At 37.2% G+C, this 21,418-nt stretch overlaps 1 protein-coding gene across 1 annotated transcript in view; it reads left to right on the top strand.

Moving 5' to 3' along the window:
* Positions 1-21,418, top strand: part of LOC105856043 (histone-arginine methyltransferase CARM1-like) — a 248,807-nt gene that overhangs the window by 184,324 nt on the left and 43,065 nt on the right. The window contains exons 6-7 of the mRNA XM_012737456.3: positions 12,685-12,862; positions 17,903-17,993. Of these exons, the coding sequence (XP_012592910.1) occupies positions 12,685-12,862; positions 17,903-17,993 (269 nt within the window). The remainder of the gene's footprint in view (positions 1-12,684; positions 12,863-17,902; positions 17,994-21,418) is intronic.

Raw genomic sequence — 21,418 nt, 5'->3', positions numbered from 1 at the left:
GCCCCAATTCCAGGAAGGGGGCAGGAATGTGCTGGGAGAGGGAACAGAAAGAGGGAGTGAGAGAGTGACCACATCACCTTCCCCCTCAGATCCTTCTCAGAAGGGAGCTAAGCCATATGGTTAGTCATTGTCATGAACTAAAGTGGTTTAAACACATTGAAACATATAATCACTTTCCTCCAAGTTTGCCACTGCCGTGTAGCATGACCTTGGTCTGGACACTGACTGCTCCAGGACTAGAGATTTATAAAAGGAGGGCATCAGAACAGATAGTTAGCAGAGAACTTTAGCTTACATGTTCTATTTAAGTGAAATAAAGCCATTAATTTTTTTAACAATTAAGGTTAATGTTGCTTTTTATAAATGTTTAAGCAGATGTTCAGAGTTGTGCACTAAGGAGTGGAGCTTGAAAGAAGAGAATGAAAGGATGGGTTAGGGATTTTGCTGTTGGGAGGACTTCTGACTTTTCTTTTAAATTGAAGTAAATACTTGTACATGGGGAAAGAGATTCAAACACTACAGGAAGGTCTAAAATAAAAAGTAATCACACCCCACCCACTCTACTCATGCCCGACCATATTCTCTGGTGTTGGCCATTCTGAGTGTATGTCTATTTAGTTCTTCAGCTGATTACCATGATAACTTTACATCCTAGTACCCATATTTCTGTTTCCTGAATTATCAATTTGTATATTCTGTTGACTCCCAGCGTAACAAAGGAGGAATTTCCCTCTCCTGGTCCAACTTCCAGTTTTGTCTGGTTATATTATTTCTAGATTGTCAAGATAACAGACTATTTCAAGTCTATTTGAAAATAGATTTGAAAAGACTATTAAAAGTCTTTAATGCTTTGTCTGTAGGTTGCTTCTGAAAATTTAAATTCCTAGAAAATCTCATTAAATATAATAATTATATAAATAGCTTTTATTAGATAACCAAGTATAATAGTTTCATTGGACCCATAGTAAAGGAAATGTTATCTTATGTCACTAAACCCTTGCCACTGCAAGAAGAATGTTCTATATATCAAAAATGGTAATAAAATGTGGTATATGTATACCATGGAGTACTATTCAGCTCTAAGAAACAACAGTGATATAGCACATCTTATATGTTCCTGGTTAGAGCTGGAACCCATACTACTAAGTGAAGTATCTCAAGAATGGAAAAACAAGAACCACATATACTCACCAGCAAACTGGTATTAAATGAACAGCACCTAAGTGGACACATAGGTACTACAGTAATAGGGTATTGGGCAGGGGGAACGGGGGTGGGTATATACATACATAATGAGTGAGATGTGTACTGTCTGGGGGATGGTCATACTGGAGACTCAGATTTGTAGGGGGAGGGGGAAAAGGGCATTTATTGAAACCTTAAAATCTGTACCACCATCATATGCCGAAATAAAAAATGGATAAACTTCTTGGTTTTTATCAAATTTCTTCACTTCTTCTAATTTACATTCAAGTTGCCACTGTCTTTTTCTTATATTTTTCCTTATATTTTGTCATTTGTCATACACAATGAAAAAACCTTTGAGGTTTTTCATGTCTGGAATATTAAGGGGATACAAATGTTTTTGTCACATGGATGCCTTTTATAATGCTTAAGTCACGGCTTTTATTGTGCCCATCACCCCAATAGTGTTAATTGTACCCAATAGGTAGGTTTTTACCCATCCCCTCCTTCCTTCTTGATTTCCAATGACCTTTTACATCTCTTGGTGCCCATATGTGCCCATCGATTAGCTCCCAATTATTGGACAATGCATGTGGTGTTTGTTTTTCCATTCCTGAGATAATTCACTTAGGATAATGATCTCCAGTGCCATCCAAGTTGCTACAAAATACATTATTTCATCCTTTTTATGGCTGAGTATATACTCCATGGTATACGTATACCACATTTTCTTAATCCACTCATGATTTGATGGGTACTTAGATTGATCCCACATCTTTGCCATTATGAATCATACTACAATAAACATTTGAGTGCAGGTATCTTTTTGATAGCCCACTTATTTATTTATTTATTTATTTTATTTCAGAATATTATGGGGGTACAAACATTTTGGTTACATATAATGCCTTTGCCTCTCCCAAGCCAGGGTTACAAGTTTGCCCTTCCCCCCTACAGTGTGCACTGCATCCATCAGTTATGAATTTACCCCCCCCACCTGATCAACACCCAGTGAATATTACTTCCATGTAAGTACCTTAGTGTTGATCAGTTAGTATCAATTTTATGACAAGTACATGTGGTGCTTGTTTTTCCATTCTTTTGATAACCTCACTTCAGAGGATGGGCTCAAGCTCTATCCAGAATAATATAAGAGGTGCTAGTTCACCGTTGTTTTTTGTAATTGAGTAGCATTCCATGGTATACATATACCACAATTTATTAATCCACTCCTGTATTGGTGAGCATTTGGGTTGTTTTCACATCTTTGCAATTGTGAATTGTGTTGCCATAAACATTCGAGTGCAGATGTCTTTATTATAGAATATCTTTTGTCCCTTTGGATAGATCCCTCGTAGTGGGATTGCTGGATCAAATGGTATTTCTATTTTTAGTTCTTTGAATTTTCTCCAAATTACTTTCCATAAGGGTTGTACTAATTTGCAGTCCCACCAGCAGTGTAAGATTGTTCCTATTTCTGAACATCCATGCCAGTATTTGTTGTTTTGGGACTTGTTGATAAAGGCCATTGTCACTGGAGTTAGATGATATCTCATTGTGGGGTTTTCTTGGGTTTTTTTGGTTTTTTGAGACAGAGTCTCACTTTGTTGCCCTGTTAGAGTACGGCAGCTTAGCTCACAGCAACCTTAAACTCCTGGGCTCAAGTGATCCTTCTGCCTCAGCCTCCTCAGTAACTGGGACTACAGGCATGTACCACCATGCCCAGCTAATATTTTCTATTTTTGGTAGAGACGGGGTCTCCTTCTTGCTCAGGCTGGTCTCGAACTCCTGAACTCAAATGATCCTCCCACATTGGCCTCTCAGAGTGGTAGGATTACAGGCGTGAGCCACCGCCCCCCGGCCTTCATTGTGGTTTTGATTTGTATTTCCCTAATGATTAGAGATGTTGAGCACTTTTTTATATGTTTACTGGCCATTATTCTGTCTTCTTTTAAAAAGTTTCAGTTCATGGTCTTTGCCTACTTTTTGATTGCGTTGTTTGATTTTTTTCTTGTTAATTTTCTTAAGTTCTATATAGATTCTTGTTATCAGCCCTTTATCAGATGTGTAGCATGCAAATATTTTCTACCATTCTGTAGTTTGTCTATCCACTGTAATGATAGTTTCCTTGGCCGTGCAGAAGCTTTTTAATTTGATCAGGACCCATTTATTTATTTTTGTTGCTGCTGTGATTGCTTTGGGGCTCTTCTTCATAAGTTCTTTGCCTCTGCCGGTGTCTGTAAGAGTTTTCCCAACATTTTCTTCTGGAATTCTTAATATTTCACATCTTAGGTTTAAGTCTGTTATCCATCATGAGTGGATTTTTGTGAGAGAGAGAAGTAGGGATCCAGTTTCAATCTTCTGCATGTGGTTATTCAGTTTTCCTAGCACCATTTATTGAATAGGGATTCTTTTCCCCAATGTATATTTTTGTCTGCTTTGTCAAAAATTAGATGACAATGTGAGGGTAGTTTTATATCTGGGTTCTCAGTCCTATTCCAAAAGCTGTATCTCTGTTCTTGTGCCAGTAACATGATATTTTGGTTACTCTAGCCTTGTAGTAAAGCTTGAAGTCTGGTAGACTTCAATTGTTCTTTTTCTTAAGATTGCTTTAGCTATATGAGGTCTTCTCTGGTTCCATACAAAGCATAGAATTATTTTTTCTAGATCTGTAAAGAATGTTGATGGTATTTTGATATGGATTGTATTCTGTAGATTACTTTAGGTAGTAGGAACATTTTTATCTCTCATGAATATAGACACAAAAATCCTCAACAAAATTTTAACAAAGGAAATCCAACAGCACGTCAAAAAAATAATTCATCATGACCAGGTGGGCTTTATCCCAGAGATGCAAGGATGGTTCGACATATGCAAATCTATAAATGTAATTTACCACATAAATAAAAGCAAGAACAAAGATCATATGATTCTCTCAATAGACACAGAAAAAGCATTTGACTAAATCTAGCACAGTTTTATGATAAAAACTCTTAACAAAATAGGCATAGATGGGACATATCTTAAAATTATTAAGGTCATATTTGATAAACCCACAGCCAACCTCATACTGAACAAGGAAAAATTGAAAGCATTCCCACTCAGAACTGTAACCAGACAAGGTTGCCCACTATCTCCACTTCTATTCAACATAGTGGTGGAAGTCCTTGCCAGAGTGATCAGGCAAGAGAGGGGAATTAAGGGTGTCCAAATGGGGGCAGAAGAGATCAAACTCTCAATCTTTGTTGACAGTAAGATATTATATCTGGAAAATTCCAAGGATTCAATGAAGAGACTCCTGGAATTGATAAATGAAGTCAGTGAAATCTCAGAATGCAAAATCAATGCACACAAATCAGTGGCATTCATATATGCCAATAACAGTCAAGCTGAAAATCAAATCAAAGATGCAACACCTTTCAAAATAGCATCAAAGAAGAGTAAATATTTAGGAATATATTTAATGAAGGAGGTGAGAGACCTATGTAAGGAGAACTATGAAACACTGAGAAAAGAAATTGTAGAAGATGTAAACACATAGAAAACCCTACCATGCTCATGGATTGGTAGATGGTTTTATATCTGGGTTCTCTATTCTATTCCATTGGTCTATGTCTCTATTTTTGTGCCAGTACCATATTGTTTTCCTTACTATAGCCTTGTAGTATGGTTTAAAGTCTGCTAATGTGATACCGCCAGCTTTGTTCTTTTTGCTTTAGATTACTTTAGGCTGGGCATGGTGGCTCACGCCTGTAATCCTAGCACTCTGGGAGGCCGAGGCGGGTGGATCCCTCAAGGTCAGGAGTTCAAAACCTGCCTGAGCAAGACCCCGCCTCTACTAAAAATAGAAAGAAACTAATTGACCAACTAAAAATATATATACAAAAAATTAGCCGGGCATGGTGGCACATGCCTGTAGTCCCAGCTACTCTGGAGGCTGAGGCAGTAGGATTGCTTGAGCCCAGGAGATTGAGGTTGCTGTGAGCTAGGCCGATGCCACGGCACCACTCACTCTACCCTGAGCAACAAAGTGAGACTCTGTCTCAAAAAAAAAAAAAAAAAAAAAAAAAAAGATTACTTTGGCTATTTGGGCTCTTTTCTGGTTCCAAATGAAGAGTAGAATGATTTTTTCTAGATCTGTGAAATATGATGTTGGTATTTTGATGAGGATTGCATTGAATGTGTAAATTACTTTGGGTATTATGGACATTTTAACAATGTTGATTCTACAGATCCATGATCATGAGATGTTTTTCCATGTCATCTGTGATTTCTTTCATCAGGGTTTTGTAGTTCTCCTTGTAGAGATCTTTCACCTCCTTGGTTAAGTATATTCCTCATACTCATGAAGCTTTAAAAAATTACTTAGTCCAGGGAATGATTTATTTCTATTTATTTAATTATTATGTCCATGTCAACTTGACTATTATTTTATGATTTCTGTCTCTTTGAGTTTGCTCTACATTCTCAGATTACCTCAGATTTACCTTACAGGTCACTATCTTAGCCCTTAAGCTTTGACTATTCACCAACTGAATTATATATTCTCATATTCAGAAATCATATTCTTAATTTTATGGCAACTTATTTCCATTTTATCACTATAAAAATCTCTCCTATTAGACCTTGAGGACGAGCAAGAGTGCTCGTCTGCTACCTAGAGAAAGCGAGGACTTCTGGTCATTGCTTGCTTGCTACACCGCTGTAAGGGGAATTATGGGATGAGGTCATTGAAGCACGGGCGACTGGCCCATCAGGCAATAGGGGGCAACCAACCCGCCAATTATTTCAAAAGGCAATAGTGGGCAACCAATCATTTTAAAGGTCAACGCATGATCCATGCGTAGTCTGCTTGTGCGCAGCTTGTGCACCATGGGGATAAAAGGCATGCCATTGTTCCGGTCGGGGTCCTTGCCTGTGAGAGTGGCCACTGCGTTGGTGCTCTGGGGCTTGGACCCTGGCTAGCCAGAAAATAAACCTCCTCTTGTGTAATTGCAAAAAAAAAATATAAAATCTCTCCTATTCTCTAACATTGGTAATTTTTAAAAAATAGTTATCTTCCATTTCCCTTGGAATGATTTGTTCTATTTGTTAATCTCCAACTTTCTCTTTCGTGGTATTTGTCTTTTTCCAATGTCTGGAGAGCCTTGGTCACGGATTCTTGGTTGATGAATGTAGACTGGGTTGCTCAGTAAAGATAGCTATTGTGGGTCTGCCTTCCTAACAGGCCTCTCCCTTAAGAGGGAGAGCTGACCAAGGCTTTTGCCTAAATGAGGAAGATACATGGATGGGTAAGTTTCTCTGGAAAGTACACAAATGCATGGCTCCCTGGTAGCCTAGGGACCTTCACTACTGCCAAAATAAGAGTTTTATTCTCAGGAATGGAACTTTGGGTGGCACTGTCTCATAGTTTTCTCCCCTCAGAGTCTGAAATGGGGATCCACAGTTCTCCCAAGCTCTTTTCTCTTTATCTTTCTGGTTTCAGTATCCACACTAGAATTTCTCCTGAGGCTTATCACTAAAAAAGCAGTGCTAAGAAATTTAGCCAGGGGACAAAACTCAGTCATATCAGCCTCACATATTCTATATTCCCAAGGGTGGAGGAAGAGGACTTGTCAGCCCAGATGATGGTCTCATGGGCTTCTGCTCTTGGCATTTTTTGACTAACAATTTTAATATTGCTCTCAAATTTTCTTTCAAGGAATCTTCCTTAGCTCTTATATTTAGGGATTCAGAATACTATGATCTGATTTTCTGTTTTTAGCTGATTTATTTTTCTGCCTAGGTACCCAAGGAATTCATTCTCTATTCTTTAAATCCGAAATCTTCAGCAGGATATATATCTATATTACTATTATTGTATGAAATTTTCCTGTGACCCTTATGTATTTTTTTTGTATCAGCAAATTTATTTTTTTATTTGATGGAAAGTTTCTTTTACTGTATCTTTGAGGACTTTTCTATTGTATTTATCTATACTTCTGAGATATTAACTACATGCTGTATTGTTTTAATCTGTATTGTATGTCTATTAGCTTCTTTCTGGTTCCAGAAATCAGTTTGCCCTTTTAAAATCTGCATTTATATGATTATCTCAAACTTTTCTATAAATATTAATAGCATAATTTTAAAATTTCTATTATGAAATAGTCATATATACAAAAAAGGTGTATACATATAAGGTAATAAAGAATAATAATTAAATGAACACCCATATCCCCACAATCCAACCTAAGGATAAGAAAAGTATAACTATATATTAAAATCCCTATATACCTCTATTAGATTCCATGCTCATCTCTTCACTCCCAAAATGTACTAACATTTGAGTTTTATATTTACCATAAGAGTTTTCCAAAATAATTGAGTATCCCAAATGATATAGTTTATTTTTTAATACATTTGGCAATTTTTATAAAAGGAATCATACTACATATTCTTTAGCAACCTGTCTTTTTCCTCTTTAAAATTCTGCTTGTGAAATTTATGTTAACACATATGCCTTTAGTTTTTTCTCACTGTTGAATAATGTTCACAGTATGGATATACCACCATTTACATATTCATTTCCCTGTCAATAGTGACTTCTAGTTTATTTTAAATTTTTTGTTACTATCAACATTATTATATATATTTTAGTACATGTTATCTAGTGCATATGTTCAAATATTTCTCTAGTATGTATATTTCTAAGGGGCAATATCTCTAAATTATAAGCACATCTTCAACTTTACTGAATAATGCCAAATGGTTTTCTAATATAGTTATAAATAATTTAAGTGTAGTAAGTTCTCTACCTGAATAATAGTTATGTATTATTCTGTAATTATGTTTCTTTGCTTCTTGATTTGTTTCCTTGAATTTGAAATCTTATTTTTGATCTCAGTTCCATTGCTTTACCATACGTTCTTTAAACCCTTATTTTATTTAATCCATATTATCTTTGATTTATATATTCCCATACACTTTCTCATTTGAGTTGATCCTTGAAATAACATTGAAATACAGGTATTATTATTATTCCCATTTTATAGACAAAGAAATGGACTTCTAAGAAATTATGTGTCTTATCCACAGTCTCACAGCTAATAAGGATCCAAAATTAACACCCAGGTCTTTCACCTTTAAAATTCTTGCTCTTTCCATTGATTTAAGACAGACTGTAATTAACTGCTCTATTGTATAGTACAACCCCTAAGACTAAGTAAACTTCCAAATTGAAGAGAAATAAATAATACATTGATAACACATGTAACTTGATGAAGACCCTCCAAAATGAGACAAGAACAGCAACATACCAGGTGAAATTACTGCCCTGATCTATCTTGGAACTTACCTTGATGCCTGAAAGGATACATTGTCCTGCCACCACCACCTAGAGAGAGAGAGAGAGAGAGAGAGAGAGAGAGAGAGAGAGAGAGAGAGAGAGAGAGAGAGAGAGAGAGTGTGTGTGTGTGTGTGTGTGTGTGTTTAAGCAGCTGATACAAGTGACAGTACTATTGACATAGACTTTGGAAATCCAATTTAATAACAAGAAAGCAGGATTAAAACAAGAATATGATGGGGATTTGCTTGTACCTCTATGGAATCTGGGAAGAAGAGCCTTTATTTGGAATTTCCCTACATCTTGAACTGTTAGAGAAGGACCAGGTCATACAGGGAAAACCTGGGCAACAAGAATGTGGTAGGTGATGGGAGCCTTCCTCAGTGTTAGGGGCTCTTTCCAGCACTTGGGGGGACATAGTGAGGTCCATTTATTCCTGGAAAGGATATCTCTACTGAGTTGCAGTTTTGGAAGAATGGCACATGAAGTGATAGGCTAGCAAAAAATTGTCTGTACTGAGACTGTTACAAACCAAAGATGAAGGGAGGCAGCAAGATCGTCTCAAACAATGGAGTATTACATCTGAAATTAGGTGCTCTTGTGTATCAGTCAGCACTATTGCTGGTTGAATTTATGTCCTATTTTCAAATATCTCTGTTCCAGGAATTGTAATCAAACCTAGGATTATCAAAGAACTGTTTTCATTGTTTCCTAAAGATTGATCTGTGGGAGATAATTATATATTCAATGAAAAAAACTGCAAAGTATCAAATAAGTTTGTATGTCTTTAATTTAACCAAGCCAACTGTTTTCCTTTCTTCAGAATTCCTCAAAGCCATTAATATGCTAATGGACTGTATGAATTTGTAAGACAGATCTGTATTATAAAGAAATTCCATACTATTTGAATCATGAAGCCTTTATGTTCAAGGACTCTTGGAACATACTTTGAGAAAATTTGCTTTCTTTTAATCATAAAATGTTAGAACTAGAAGGGGTCTTCAAACAACTCCAGTTTGAAATCCTGATTTTGCAAGGAGGGAAACTAAAATTTGGAGAGTTTAAGTGGCTTCTCCAAGGCCACACAGCTCTTTGGTGATGAAAGGAGAACTAGAATACATATCTGCAGATTCCTGATCGAGTGCTCTTCAAAACTGATCAAAGACAGATGAAGTCATAAGATGCAATGACCTGCTGGCAGGCCCGTTTACTCACTTCCAGGCACATGGTATGACCACCTTTACCAGTAATTGCACTTCTTATAGCTCATAAAATCCTCTCTTTGAAATATGATATCTCTGATCTCCCTGTGGGTTCAAGAGTCTAGAATATTCTTTATCAATTCTGCATATAAGGCCTGCCTCACTCTCACCTAAATCTCCCATCATATTGATCCCTCCAACAAAACGTATAGAGAAAATCTTCCCTTTCAACATCCTGTTCCATATTGATGAGTCTATGGAAAGAGACAGGTTTACATACAGAAGTTATCTGGACAACCCCAGACCTCATAAACAGAATTTAGAAAGGGCTTGAAATTTAGGAAGTGACCCACCTTTCTGGCAGGCAATGGGGCAGTGTGTATCACAAACACTTAAAAGTTCCATACCCCTTAACTTTGAAGGAAACAGTGGGAAATATATCCCCAGACTTAATTGCATTAATATACTATTGTAGGCCAGGTGCGGTGGCTCACACCTGTAATCCCAGCACTTTGAGAGAATGAGGCAGGAGCATCGCTTAAGGCCAGGAGTTTGAAACCAGTCTGGGAAACAACCCTGTCTCTACAAAAATAATAATAATAATAATAGGCCAGGCGCGGTGGCTCGCGCCTGTAATCCTAGCACTCTGGGAGGCCGAGGCGGGTGGATTGCTCGAGGTCAGGAGTTCAAAACCAGCCTGAGCAAGAGCAAGACCCCGTCTCTACTATAAATAGAAAGAAATTAATTGGCCAACTAATATATATAGAAAAAATTAGCAGGGCATGGTGGCTCATGCCTGTAGTCCCAGCTACTCAGGAGGCTGAGGCAGAAGGATTGCTTCAGCCCAGGAATTTGAGGTTGCTGTGAGCTAGGTTGACGCCATGGCACTCACTCTAGCCTGGGCAACAAAGCGACTCTGTCTCAAAAGTAATAATAATAATAAAATTAGGCATGGTGGCACATGCCTGAAGTCCCATCTCCTTAGGAGGCTGAAGCAGGAGGATTGCTTATACCCAGGAGTTCGAGGTTACAGTGAGCTATGGTTGTGCCACTGTACTCTAGCCTGGACAACAGAGTGAGACCACTTATCTTAAAAAACAAAAAACAAGAAAACATTTTAATAAAGAGAAATTTGAAATAACCTGAATGTTCAATAATAGAAATACAGCTAATAAAATTATGCCGTAGAACAATTCATGGAAAGATGACTAAAATAGGGCTTCCCCGTGTAAGTGAAATATTGATGCCTTTTGCTTTTATGGCAGCTAGTCATGGCCAGAGTCCCCAGCTCAAATGTCTTGAACTGCAAGCAGCCTTTTCTTTCACCCAAGTATATCATAAAATTGGGTTTGTTTTCTTTTAATGTGTAGCATTATGTAAAAAAAGTTCAGAAAACTGAACTATGTAACTAATATCTGTGGGATCTAAGTATTCTGCCAAGACATTGAGGATTGTGGTATTAGTGACTAAAATAGAATCAGAAAAAAAAACAATATTTTACAAAGATTTTAAAGGCAAACTTAGAAGGATGATTAGTTGTCAAGAAGCTAAGTTAGGCTGTTTACTTGTTGATGTCAGGAGATAACAAAGCATGTTAGTGGAAATGCCCGGGTGACTGTTGAAACTTAGGTGAGAGAGCAAACTAAAGGTATAGTTGGACAGGCATTCACAGTGGAGCCAGAGTTAGAGCTGTGCAAATGGGTTGACTGTCCTGGGAAGAGAATGTAGAAAGAAAAGCAAGACACCAAAATCTTGAACCTTTAGGCCTTGTCTCCATAAAAGGCCAATGGATTGACTTATATGAATGGAACGATGACAGAATGAAATTTGAAGAGTCCTTGTGCATGGATGAATGTTGACAATGGATGACATGTTCAAATAGTTTTCTTTATTATTCTTTCTTAGATCAGAGATTACTTGCCTTTAAAAAATAAAGTTAACTTAAAAAGAGAGTTAGTAAGCTTACAGAGCATGCATTGGTAAGCAGCACCCTAGAAGATAGGATTAAATGGAAAAGATACCCTAGCCATTTGAAGAAGTGATCAGAATCTGGATGATGCAACTGAATCATGACAAATGTACAGTACATTGCATTTAGGATGAGGAAAGGAATCAAGCTACAAAAATACAAATGGAAGGACTCTGACCAGATAGGAATGCTGTGAACAAAGATCTAAAAGTGTCAGGGAGGAACAATTTCAAAAGGAATATGCTATATATATTTATGCTGGTGCAAATGTTTATTGGGAATTATTTTTTCAGACAATACAGAGACATAAATGTAGTAATTCAATCACCTTGTCACATTGGCATAAGAAGAAAGACGCTAGGAATACAATAAATGTATTTCTCTCCAGGGTCCCTCTTCTAGGAGTTCAGTTACTAAATACAATATAGAGGACATCAAGGAAAATGAATACATGACTATAAAAATGTACTCCTAAAGAAAGGCTAGTAAACATGGTATTATTTATTTTTGAAATCAAAATACCAGGGATAATTTACTAAGGATAAAGATCATTAATTTGTGGGAGATCATTGTACAGAGTTGTTTGGCATCAGTATTGCAGAGAGAACAATGGGATATAAGCTGAAGTCATTAATAAAAAAGAAAAGCCCCCTAAATGTAATTGTGCGGGGATATACACACATACACAGACCATACACACTCACATAAATACACACATGTGTATGTTTGTGTAAAGAGTCTGGAAGTGTATACATCAAAATATTAATAGTTATTTCTATGTAGTAAGATTATAGGTGTTCTATTTGTTTCTTATCTGTGTATTTATCTATATTAAAGATGTACTTTTTGTGCATTAAGAAAAATAAGTTATTTTTTCTTAGAATTGTTTCTAGAAAAAAATACTTTTTCTTTCTCCTTCCTATCATATTCTCAACCCTATAAAACTGACTTTTCATAAAATTCTGAATAACACCAGTACTGGTACCCCATTTCATCTTTTTCAGGTGCTAGTGAAAAATAACCACCTTTCAGACAAGATCATCGTTTTGCCAGGAAAAATTGAAGAAATCTCACTTCCTGAGGCTGTAGACGTGATCGTTTCTGAACCAATGGGATACATGCTGTTCAATGAAAGGATGCTAGAGAGTTACCTTCATTCTAAAAAATGGCTAAAATCAAATGGTAAGTTGGCCAATTCCTGGTTTAGAAAACAGGCTCACTTCTCTGTAAAATCTTGCCACCTTCTTTCCCTAACATTTGATTCTATGCAGAGAAGAGAGAGCATTTCTATTATATGCAATTATTTGATTTTCTTATGTTACTCTTCCATAACAAATTAGCTAGTTTCCAACCATAAGAACACCATGTGTGCTGCATATTATTCAATATGGTAGAGAAGGCCAGGACAAGTTGTGGGTTTTTATCGTAGTTCTATCACTTTCTTCCCTAACAAACTTGGGCTAACACTTGACCTTTGGCTTTGCTTTCTTCATCCATCTGATGACATATTATTACACATAATCTCTAAAGCCCGTTCAAATGTTGGCTTTCTAGAATGTGAGAAACTCTCTGGGGTCTGCTCATTCTTTTTGACATATTCTTTCCTACTATATTTCTCCCCCTTCCCTGTGCTCACTACACTTAGTCGAGATAATATCAGATCTAATATGCTTTTTGTGCCTACCAAGTGACTGCATCTGCTAAGCAATTTGAATAAATTATTCTGAGAAGTCTTTACAAAGTCAGTTTATTTGAGAGCTTAGTACTGAGGTTCTCAGTAATTTTTCAGCCTTCCCTGGGGGACATTTGGCAATGTCTGGAGACATTTTTGGCTGTCCCAGTAGCAGTGCAGGGTGGGGTACTGGTATCTAGTGGCTAAAAGGCAAGGATGATGCAAAACATCCTTTGGTGCCACAGGACAGTCCCCTGTATCAAATAATTGTCTAGTCCCAAATGTCAATAGTGCAAGATTGAGACCTGGGTTAGTGAGAGACATTATTTTGATCCCCATTTTACAAAGGCAAAACTGAGACTTGATGATGGAAAGTAACTTGGCAAGAGCACACATTGACTAAGTGACAGGGCAGAGATTTGAAACTATTCTCTATGACACTGAAGCTTACACTCAGAACTCCTGCACACACAGCAACTTTCCATTCTTCACTGCAGAAGAGTAGACACATTCCAGCAACACATTTGGAATGAAGGCATTGAAGGTAGCTGGTCAATTTTTGGAGTTGCATCTATCATGAGAATTTCAGCTCCTTACCCCAATTTTATTTACCTTAAATTGCCAAACTTGTGGCTCCCTACCTTGATATCCAATGAAGAATGCAATTCATACACACCAACATGCATATATGTTAAGTTTAAAGTTTGTCTATAATTTCCTACATGCTTCAAAATTCAGAAATAGGTACTAAAAGATTCATGTAAAAATAAGTAAGTAAGCTTACGGAAAGTATACCTAATGTCAAGAACTTCATTAGTAGTCTTGCTATAAAACAGCTCAGGATGATCTTGGAAACCTTGTGTACATGTGATAAAATTAAACGGGGGGGGGGGGTGAAAGTGAAGAAACACAGTGGCTTGGATGACCTCTTCAATATCCCCAAGAAGATTTGTTATGGGTTTTTTCCCCCTGATTTTTATTCAGATGGTTAGATGCTTTTGTATGATGTTTAACATGCATCTATTAAGTTTCTCCTAATCTGTATATTTAGATTTAATATCTGGGTATCCTTTTTACCCCAGATATTTGAAATGGATATGACATTTTATACCAAGCTATGTATCTTTAACTTGGCAAGTAGAAATGAATACTGATTTTATCAGCTTTCTAGCCTATGTTCCTGAGGGAAGGGTGATTGATTTTTTCTTAATTATTTTTATTTTCTATCAAAATAAGACATAATTTAAAACATAAAATAATAATAAAAAGGCTTGTACTGAAAAATAGCAGCCTTCTGCCACACTTCTTCCTATTGTCAGACTGTTCCCCAAAGGCAACCACTTTCAACTCTGTTGTTTCTTCTATTATTTACCTACATATTTCTATATAAAATTATTATATTGCTATTCTTGTCACTCTCTGCTTGAGAATCTAGTTGTCCTACATAGAAGCTCCTTCCCTTCTTGATGTACCCTCCCTACCCCCTTCTTCCCAATTTATTTATACAGGTCCTCAATCCCTTATCCAAACCCTTGGGGCCAGATACATTTCAAAACTCAGAATCTGGAGGACTTTAGAAAGTTAATACGATCACACACCATGTATTACTTAAGGCCCCCAGTGGGATAGAGGCTCACTCCATAATGAAACACATTATACTTGTGCAACAAAACATATGAATATTGATACCAAGTAGAATAAATGAAGAATATGAATAGACTCATGTCAGTTCAGGTCAGGTTTTGCCATCAAATCATGCTGCTACAAACTTACAAAAATCTTTTGCTTTTCAGAGATTTTTGGATTTCAGAATATAGGATAAGGGAATGGGGACCCAAATCATTATTTGATTAAATTAATAATCAGAGTTTACATTATTGTGATGTGATGTGATTATTGTTCAGGGCTGAGTCAGATGGTGTAGTAGATGATGAGTATGTATATTTTATCATGTAATCTTTTGTTTTTCCTGGAGTTAATTGCCTTGTTTTTTTTTTCATTAGCTTTCATATACTCATGGCTAAATGTTTCCATGCTCCAGCAGATCAGACAGATGCCTATCAATATTTATTCCTCCGTGCCTCGTTTCTATTCTGTGGTCCTCTGGCCTCCTCTAGCAAACACAAGTTGGCTGCGCTCCAGCCCTAGTTCATGGCTGCCATAATTTGACTTCCATCATCATCCTTTTGTTTTCCTCCTCCTTGATTTTACAGCATCATTTCAGCAAAGGATATTCTCTAATAGCTTCTGTAGAAAAGGAGCTCGAGTAGTTACTTTTTGTTGAGCTCTTCTATTATTACTTGACTGGTTAAGAATTTAACTTAAAACTATTTTACTCAGTATGTTTTAAGGTTTGTTTGCTTGCTTGTTTTTGTGGTGGTAGGGTTTTCGGCTTCCAGTCATGCTAGTGAGAAGTCCAATACCATTTCAACTCCTGATCCTTTAGAATAACATAGTTTTTCCTCCAGATACTTTTAGTATCTTCTCTCTAGTGTTCTTGGTGTGAATCTTTTAAAAAAATTTTTTTGCTGGAAATTCAATGAATACATTTTCTTTGGCTCTTGGAATTTTTCTTGTATTTTACCTTTGATGATTTCCTCCTCTCCATTTCATCTAATACCCTTAGAATTCCTATTAGGGTGAGGCTCACAACATCATCCTCAGAAGCTTCATAAGTTTTCACAACCAGTGATCCATATTACTTTTTTAAGGTTGTTTAATATCCTTCTGTTAGAATAGGAGACAAGACTCAGACAGGATGGGGGGATTGCAGATTGGGTACAGGTGTTAAAGTAAACAACCCTCAAGCAGACTGTAACTAGAGGGCTGATAACCACAGGCAAGAACCAGCTTTAACCAGCTTGTCAGCTGTCTCTGTCACCTTACATGAACTTTAGCTAATTATAATATCATTTACATTGTGGTGTTAAAATTTCTTTGCCCTGGAAATCATCATGACAGTTCTGTGACAACCATATAAAGTATGAAAATGGGAGGGAACCCAGTTCTAGGAATTACTACCCAAATTCTTTTTCTTTAATTTCAGCATATTATGGAGGTACAAATGTTAAGGTTACATATATTGCCCATGCCCCCCTCTCCCCTCGAGTCAGAGCTTCAAGCGTGACCATCCCCCAGACTTCCCAAATTCTTAGTAAAAGCCAACCCCTTAGCCTTGAGTATTCCTCCCCTCAATTAGTAAGACTACAAAAGGTCTAAAACCACTTCCCCTGGAGCAGGTGCTCTTTTTGAGTCTGCCTACTCTCTTTCTCTTGACAGAATGTACTTTTTCTTTCAATAAAAAGCTGCATGCTTGGCTTCCGTGGTGCATTTTGAAATTCTTTTCTCTCAATGATCACCAAGAACTTGGAAAAACCTCCACTCAGAGGTTTTCTATCTTGAAATTGAAAAACCACTAAGCAATCATTATTATTTTGATACCAACATCTGAGATTTAGATGAGACATATGAATTATGTCACAATCATGCTTTGCTGCTGACTGCCTTTGAAGATATTCTAAATAAAATGATCTGTTTTAACAGACATGGGGCCACATAATATTAAGTATTTTACTCTTCACTTATTAGCTCTGTGATCTTGGTCAAGTAACTTAAATTTCTTTGTTCCTTAGTTTTGTTGTTTATGAAACACGTATAATAATAGAACCCACTTTATGTTGTTATGAGAATTCAATAAATTAATGCATGGAAATCCCATTAAAAAGTACATGGCAAGGTTAACATAATCAAGAAATTTTAGCTATTATTTTTGTTATTTTAATGACAGTTTCTGTGGTTTCTTGGACTACCCTCATTTCTGAAATAGAGTTACTGGTTCACCTTTTTTATATGTAATGTAATAAATGGTTATAGAAAGATTTTCCCTAAAGTCATGAGAATAATAAGGCTGATCATCAAGGTCTACCTGCTCAAAAAGGCCCAGCTTTCAGGCATGCCTGTCTAAGTCCTCACTTGCCCACTAAATAATCTGCCTTTCCTGTGATGACTGTAGGTGCCAGGAACAAGGCACAGGTGTGTACTTCCCAGCATGAAGGGTGGCAGGCATCCACATAAGCATAAAGCCCAACAGCCACTGTGGAAGATAGGTAGTTGATCTGATGAAACAGGGACAAAGCCTGAGAATGAAAACAATGTGATGGGATTATGGGATTTTGATTATTTTCGAAGCTAAGATTTTTTAATAAATAAGAAAATGAATGAATGAACCCAGAACTCCAAGCACAGAACATAAAAAAAGGAAAAAAGCCAGCGGCTGAGAAGACAACTATGCCTGGTTGAATGGCTCACCTAAGAGTCAATGGACTTTTATCATTGCATAGCTTTGTAACTTGGTTTGGTATTCTTTTCTATAGACCCTCCAATCTTCTGCCTAATTATTTTTCCTTGTTTTGAGACAAAATTATATTTTGTCCTGTTGCATAATAACTGAAACAAAAAACAATGGGATTGGCCTCAGGTGGCAGGTGAGTATGGCCTTCAATCAAGCAATAGAAGTCAAGTTCCTACCTCTGTTGTCTTTTGCCTGTTAGGAATGATGTTCCCGACATTCAGCGACATCCACTTGGCCCCCTTTTCTGATGAACAGCTCTACGTGGAACACTTCTCCAGAGCCAACTTTTGGTAATGTTCTCTTGACCCTTTCCTTCCTTTTTTTTTTCAGAGTAAACATGAGTTTCTAAAACTATTAATATTTGGGGCCAAATAATGTGGGGGGCTGTCCAGTACACTGCAGGATGTCTGGCAGCATCCCTACTCTCTACATCCTAGATGCCAGTAACACCCTCCCCCCAGAGTTGTGACAACCATGTCATTGCCAAATGACATGCCAAATGTCCCCTTGGGGGGAAAATTCACCCCCAGTTGAGAACCACTGCTCACAAATCAGAGACAAACAATCAGGGAGCTGCTTTTGTGATACCAAATGTCCAAAAGGCGACCCTGCTGCTAAAGTGACAATATCCTCCAGCCTGCTGTCCCTCCCTATCTACTTCTCACCTTCCGCTCCTTTGTCTCAGGGCTACGGCTTTGGTTAGAACCTGCCTTTGACAGGGTTACCCCAGGACCCAGTAATTTCACTCCTAGGTATGGACCCAAGAGAAATAGAAACATATGTCCACACAAAAGCATGTACACAAATATGTTCATAATAGCGTTATTTGTAATAGCCAAAAAGTGGAAACAATGTCCATACAGTCAAATATTATTCAGTAAAGTACTGATACATGCTACAAAATGATAATCCTTGCAAATATTGTGTTAAATGAAATAAGCCAGACACAAAAGGCCACATATTGTATGACCCCATTTACATGAAGTGTCCAAAGCAGGAAAACCTACAGAGACATAAAGTCGGTTAGTGTTGTGGGGAAATGAGAGGTGACTGCCAGCACATACATGGTTTCTTTTTTGCGAATGATGAAGATGTTTTAAAATTGATTGTGCTGATGGGTGTACAACTCTTGTGAACATACTAAAAACCATCGAATCATAGGCTTTCAATGGGTGAATCATAAGGTGTGTCAATCACATATCAGTAAAGCTGTTAATTAAAAAACCATATAGATGGTGTCTGGCAACTGAACAAATTGTGCATTTGCTGCAACTTGTGTCTCTGAGGACAACCTGTGTTCAATGCACATTTCAAGTGCCAAGTTTCCACCGGCCAGGACACTGTTGCCAGTACACAAGTCAGAACCAGTTTACGCCAGTTTATGTTATACCAAACGTCCAAAAGGCGACCCTGCTGCTAAAGTGACAACATCCTCCAGCCTGCTGTCCCTCCCTATCTACTTTTCACCTTCCGCTCCTTTGACTCAGGGTTACGGCTTTGGTTAGAACCTGCCTTTGACAGAGGACATATTCATCAATACAGCTCAATGTATAATAAATGAGTTGATCAAATCCTTTTACTTAGCTGTTGGCTTTTGGGCCTAGTTCACCCTTCTGGTGTTGGAGTGCTCGAGGACGCAGTCTTTAAACATCTTCTCCATGCACAGTTACTCCATGGTGGGCTCTCCCCTTCTCATAGCTTCCAATACTGTCTCTAGGCTAATGATTCCCCCCAAGTGTATCTCTCCAGCCAAGACATGTCCCCAAGCTCCATATTTTCATAGCCAACTGCCTCCTGGACATCTCCCCTTGCAGAGACTGACCGTGTCTGAAATTCAACTCCTGAGCTCCCTGCTCCCACCCCAAAACCACCTCTACTCACAGCCTTTCTGTCTCAGTTGATGACAACGTTATCCTCCCAATCATTCAGGCCAAAAACTGTGAAGCCCTCTCCTTCTTTATCCCCTATACGCAAACTTGAGAAAATCTATTCTATTGGTTCTACTTTCAAAACATACCCAAAATTTTACCAATTCTTACTGTTCCCCCTTTATTCCAACACCACCGTCTCTCACATGGATTATTGCAGTAGCTTCCTAACCTGTCTGTTCTCAAGAGAGCCAGAGCCTTACAGTGGCTTCTACCCATTCTGACTCCTCGGTGCCCTCGCACCTCATTTCTTACTGCCATATTCATTTGGCTGCAGCCACGCAGGCCTTCTTGCTGATCCTTAGTCACATCTGACATGCTCCTACCTTAGGGCTCTCACATTTGCTGATCCTCTTACTTTGAATGTTTTCTACTCAGTATTCACATAGTTAATTCCTTCAACTCCATAAAGACTTTGTCAAAAGCCACCTTCTCAATGAGCCCGACCTTGACTATCCTAGTTTAAATTGTACCCACACCACTCCCAAGCCCTCTTTTTCTATCCTGCGTTTGTCCTTAGCGCTTATCACCTCCTAGAAGATATATAATTCCTTTCTTTATTATTGTCAATTTTTTATATCCCTCTTGATAGAATGTAGGCTCACAAAGTTAGGCATTGTGTCCGTGTTTCACTGATGTATCCCAGACATTCAACCGGTAGGCTCGCAGTAAATATTTTTGAATGAATAAAAACCCCAGTAAGCACAAGCATGTACAGAAATAATTACTATTAAGATTTCAGTTGATATATTTTAAATGTTTCTATTCTTTTTATTTATAAAACTAGAATCATATCATGTAGTTTGTTTTTTTGACAATATTTGTTGACATGTGTTCATATCTTTAAAATATTCCTTTGCTGAAGAGTATTTCTTTTGTGGATATCTCATAATTTATTGACTCAAGCTCCAACGTTGAATATTAAATTATTTCAATTGCTATTGTAATCCTATAGATTCCATAAGAAGCAATACTAAGATGTTTTGATATTCTATAAGAATATAGAATCTTATAGAATTCTATATTTTATAAGAATTACACATTTTATAAATTCTACATTTTAGAAGAAGCAACACTGAAGTAAACATTCTTTCATAGAAATTTTGGTGTACATTCTGATTATTTCCATATGATAAATTGCTAAAAGCAGAATTACTGAACCAAAAGGTGTGAAGAAGCAACTTATAAAAAAAATTATTCTTATATATTGCCAACTTGCCCTCTAGAAAAGTTTTACCAATTAACACTTCCACCAGCAGTATATGGGAATGTCTGCTGAGTCTTGCTCATACGGGATCTGCTTTTTAAAATGCCAATTTGATTTGCAAAGAAATTAAAAAATCGTGGCCAGTTTATTTTTAGCAGTATTTCTATGATAGCTGGTACATTTGAATAGTTTTATTTTTAGTCAACAAACACAAAAATATTTTTTAAAATATATAGTTCTCAAAATTCACAGCCTTCACTTTCCTTCTAATTCCTGTTCCTTTTTTCTGTATTAGATTACTGGCATTTGGGCCTTTTGTTGCCTTGATCTAGGGAACAGGTGGTGAAAGCTTGCATGATTTCTGTTAAAAGAGGCAAAGAAGTGGAAATGTAGGCAGTGGGGTGGGGTGCAAAAAATGAGTTTGGGTGAGTTTTGAAGGAGTGAGCTGAGAGATTAAGGAACAAGTAACAAGCTAAATAAGGTCATCAGTTATAATATATTATCAGTGCTCCCCTGACTTTCCTACCAACAACACATGACACAGTTGACTTTTTCTTCACTTCACTTCTGAAGCGTAAAC

The sequence above is a fragment of the Microcebus murinus genome, chromosome 12 (genome assembly GCF_040939455.1).
Source record: "Microcebus murinus isolate Inina chromosome 12, M.murinus_Inina_mat1.0, whole genome shotgun sequence".
Taxonomy (NCBI): domain Eukaryota; kingdom Metazoa; phylum Chordata; class Mammalia; order Primates; family Cheirogaleidae; genus Microcebus; species Microcebus murinus.
Note: the sequence above shows the minus strand (reverse complement) of the source record. Positions and strands in the feature narration are given on the sequence as shown.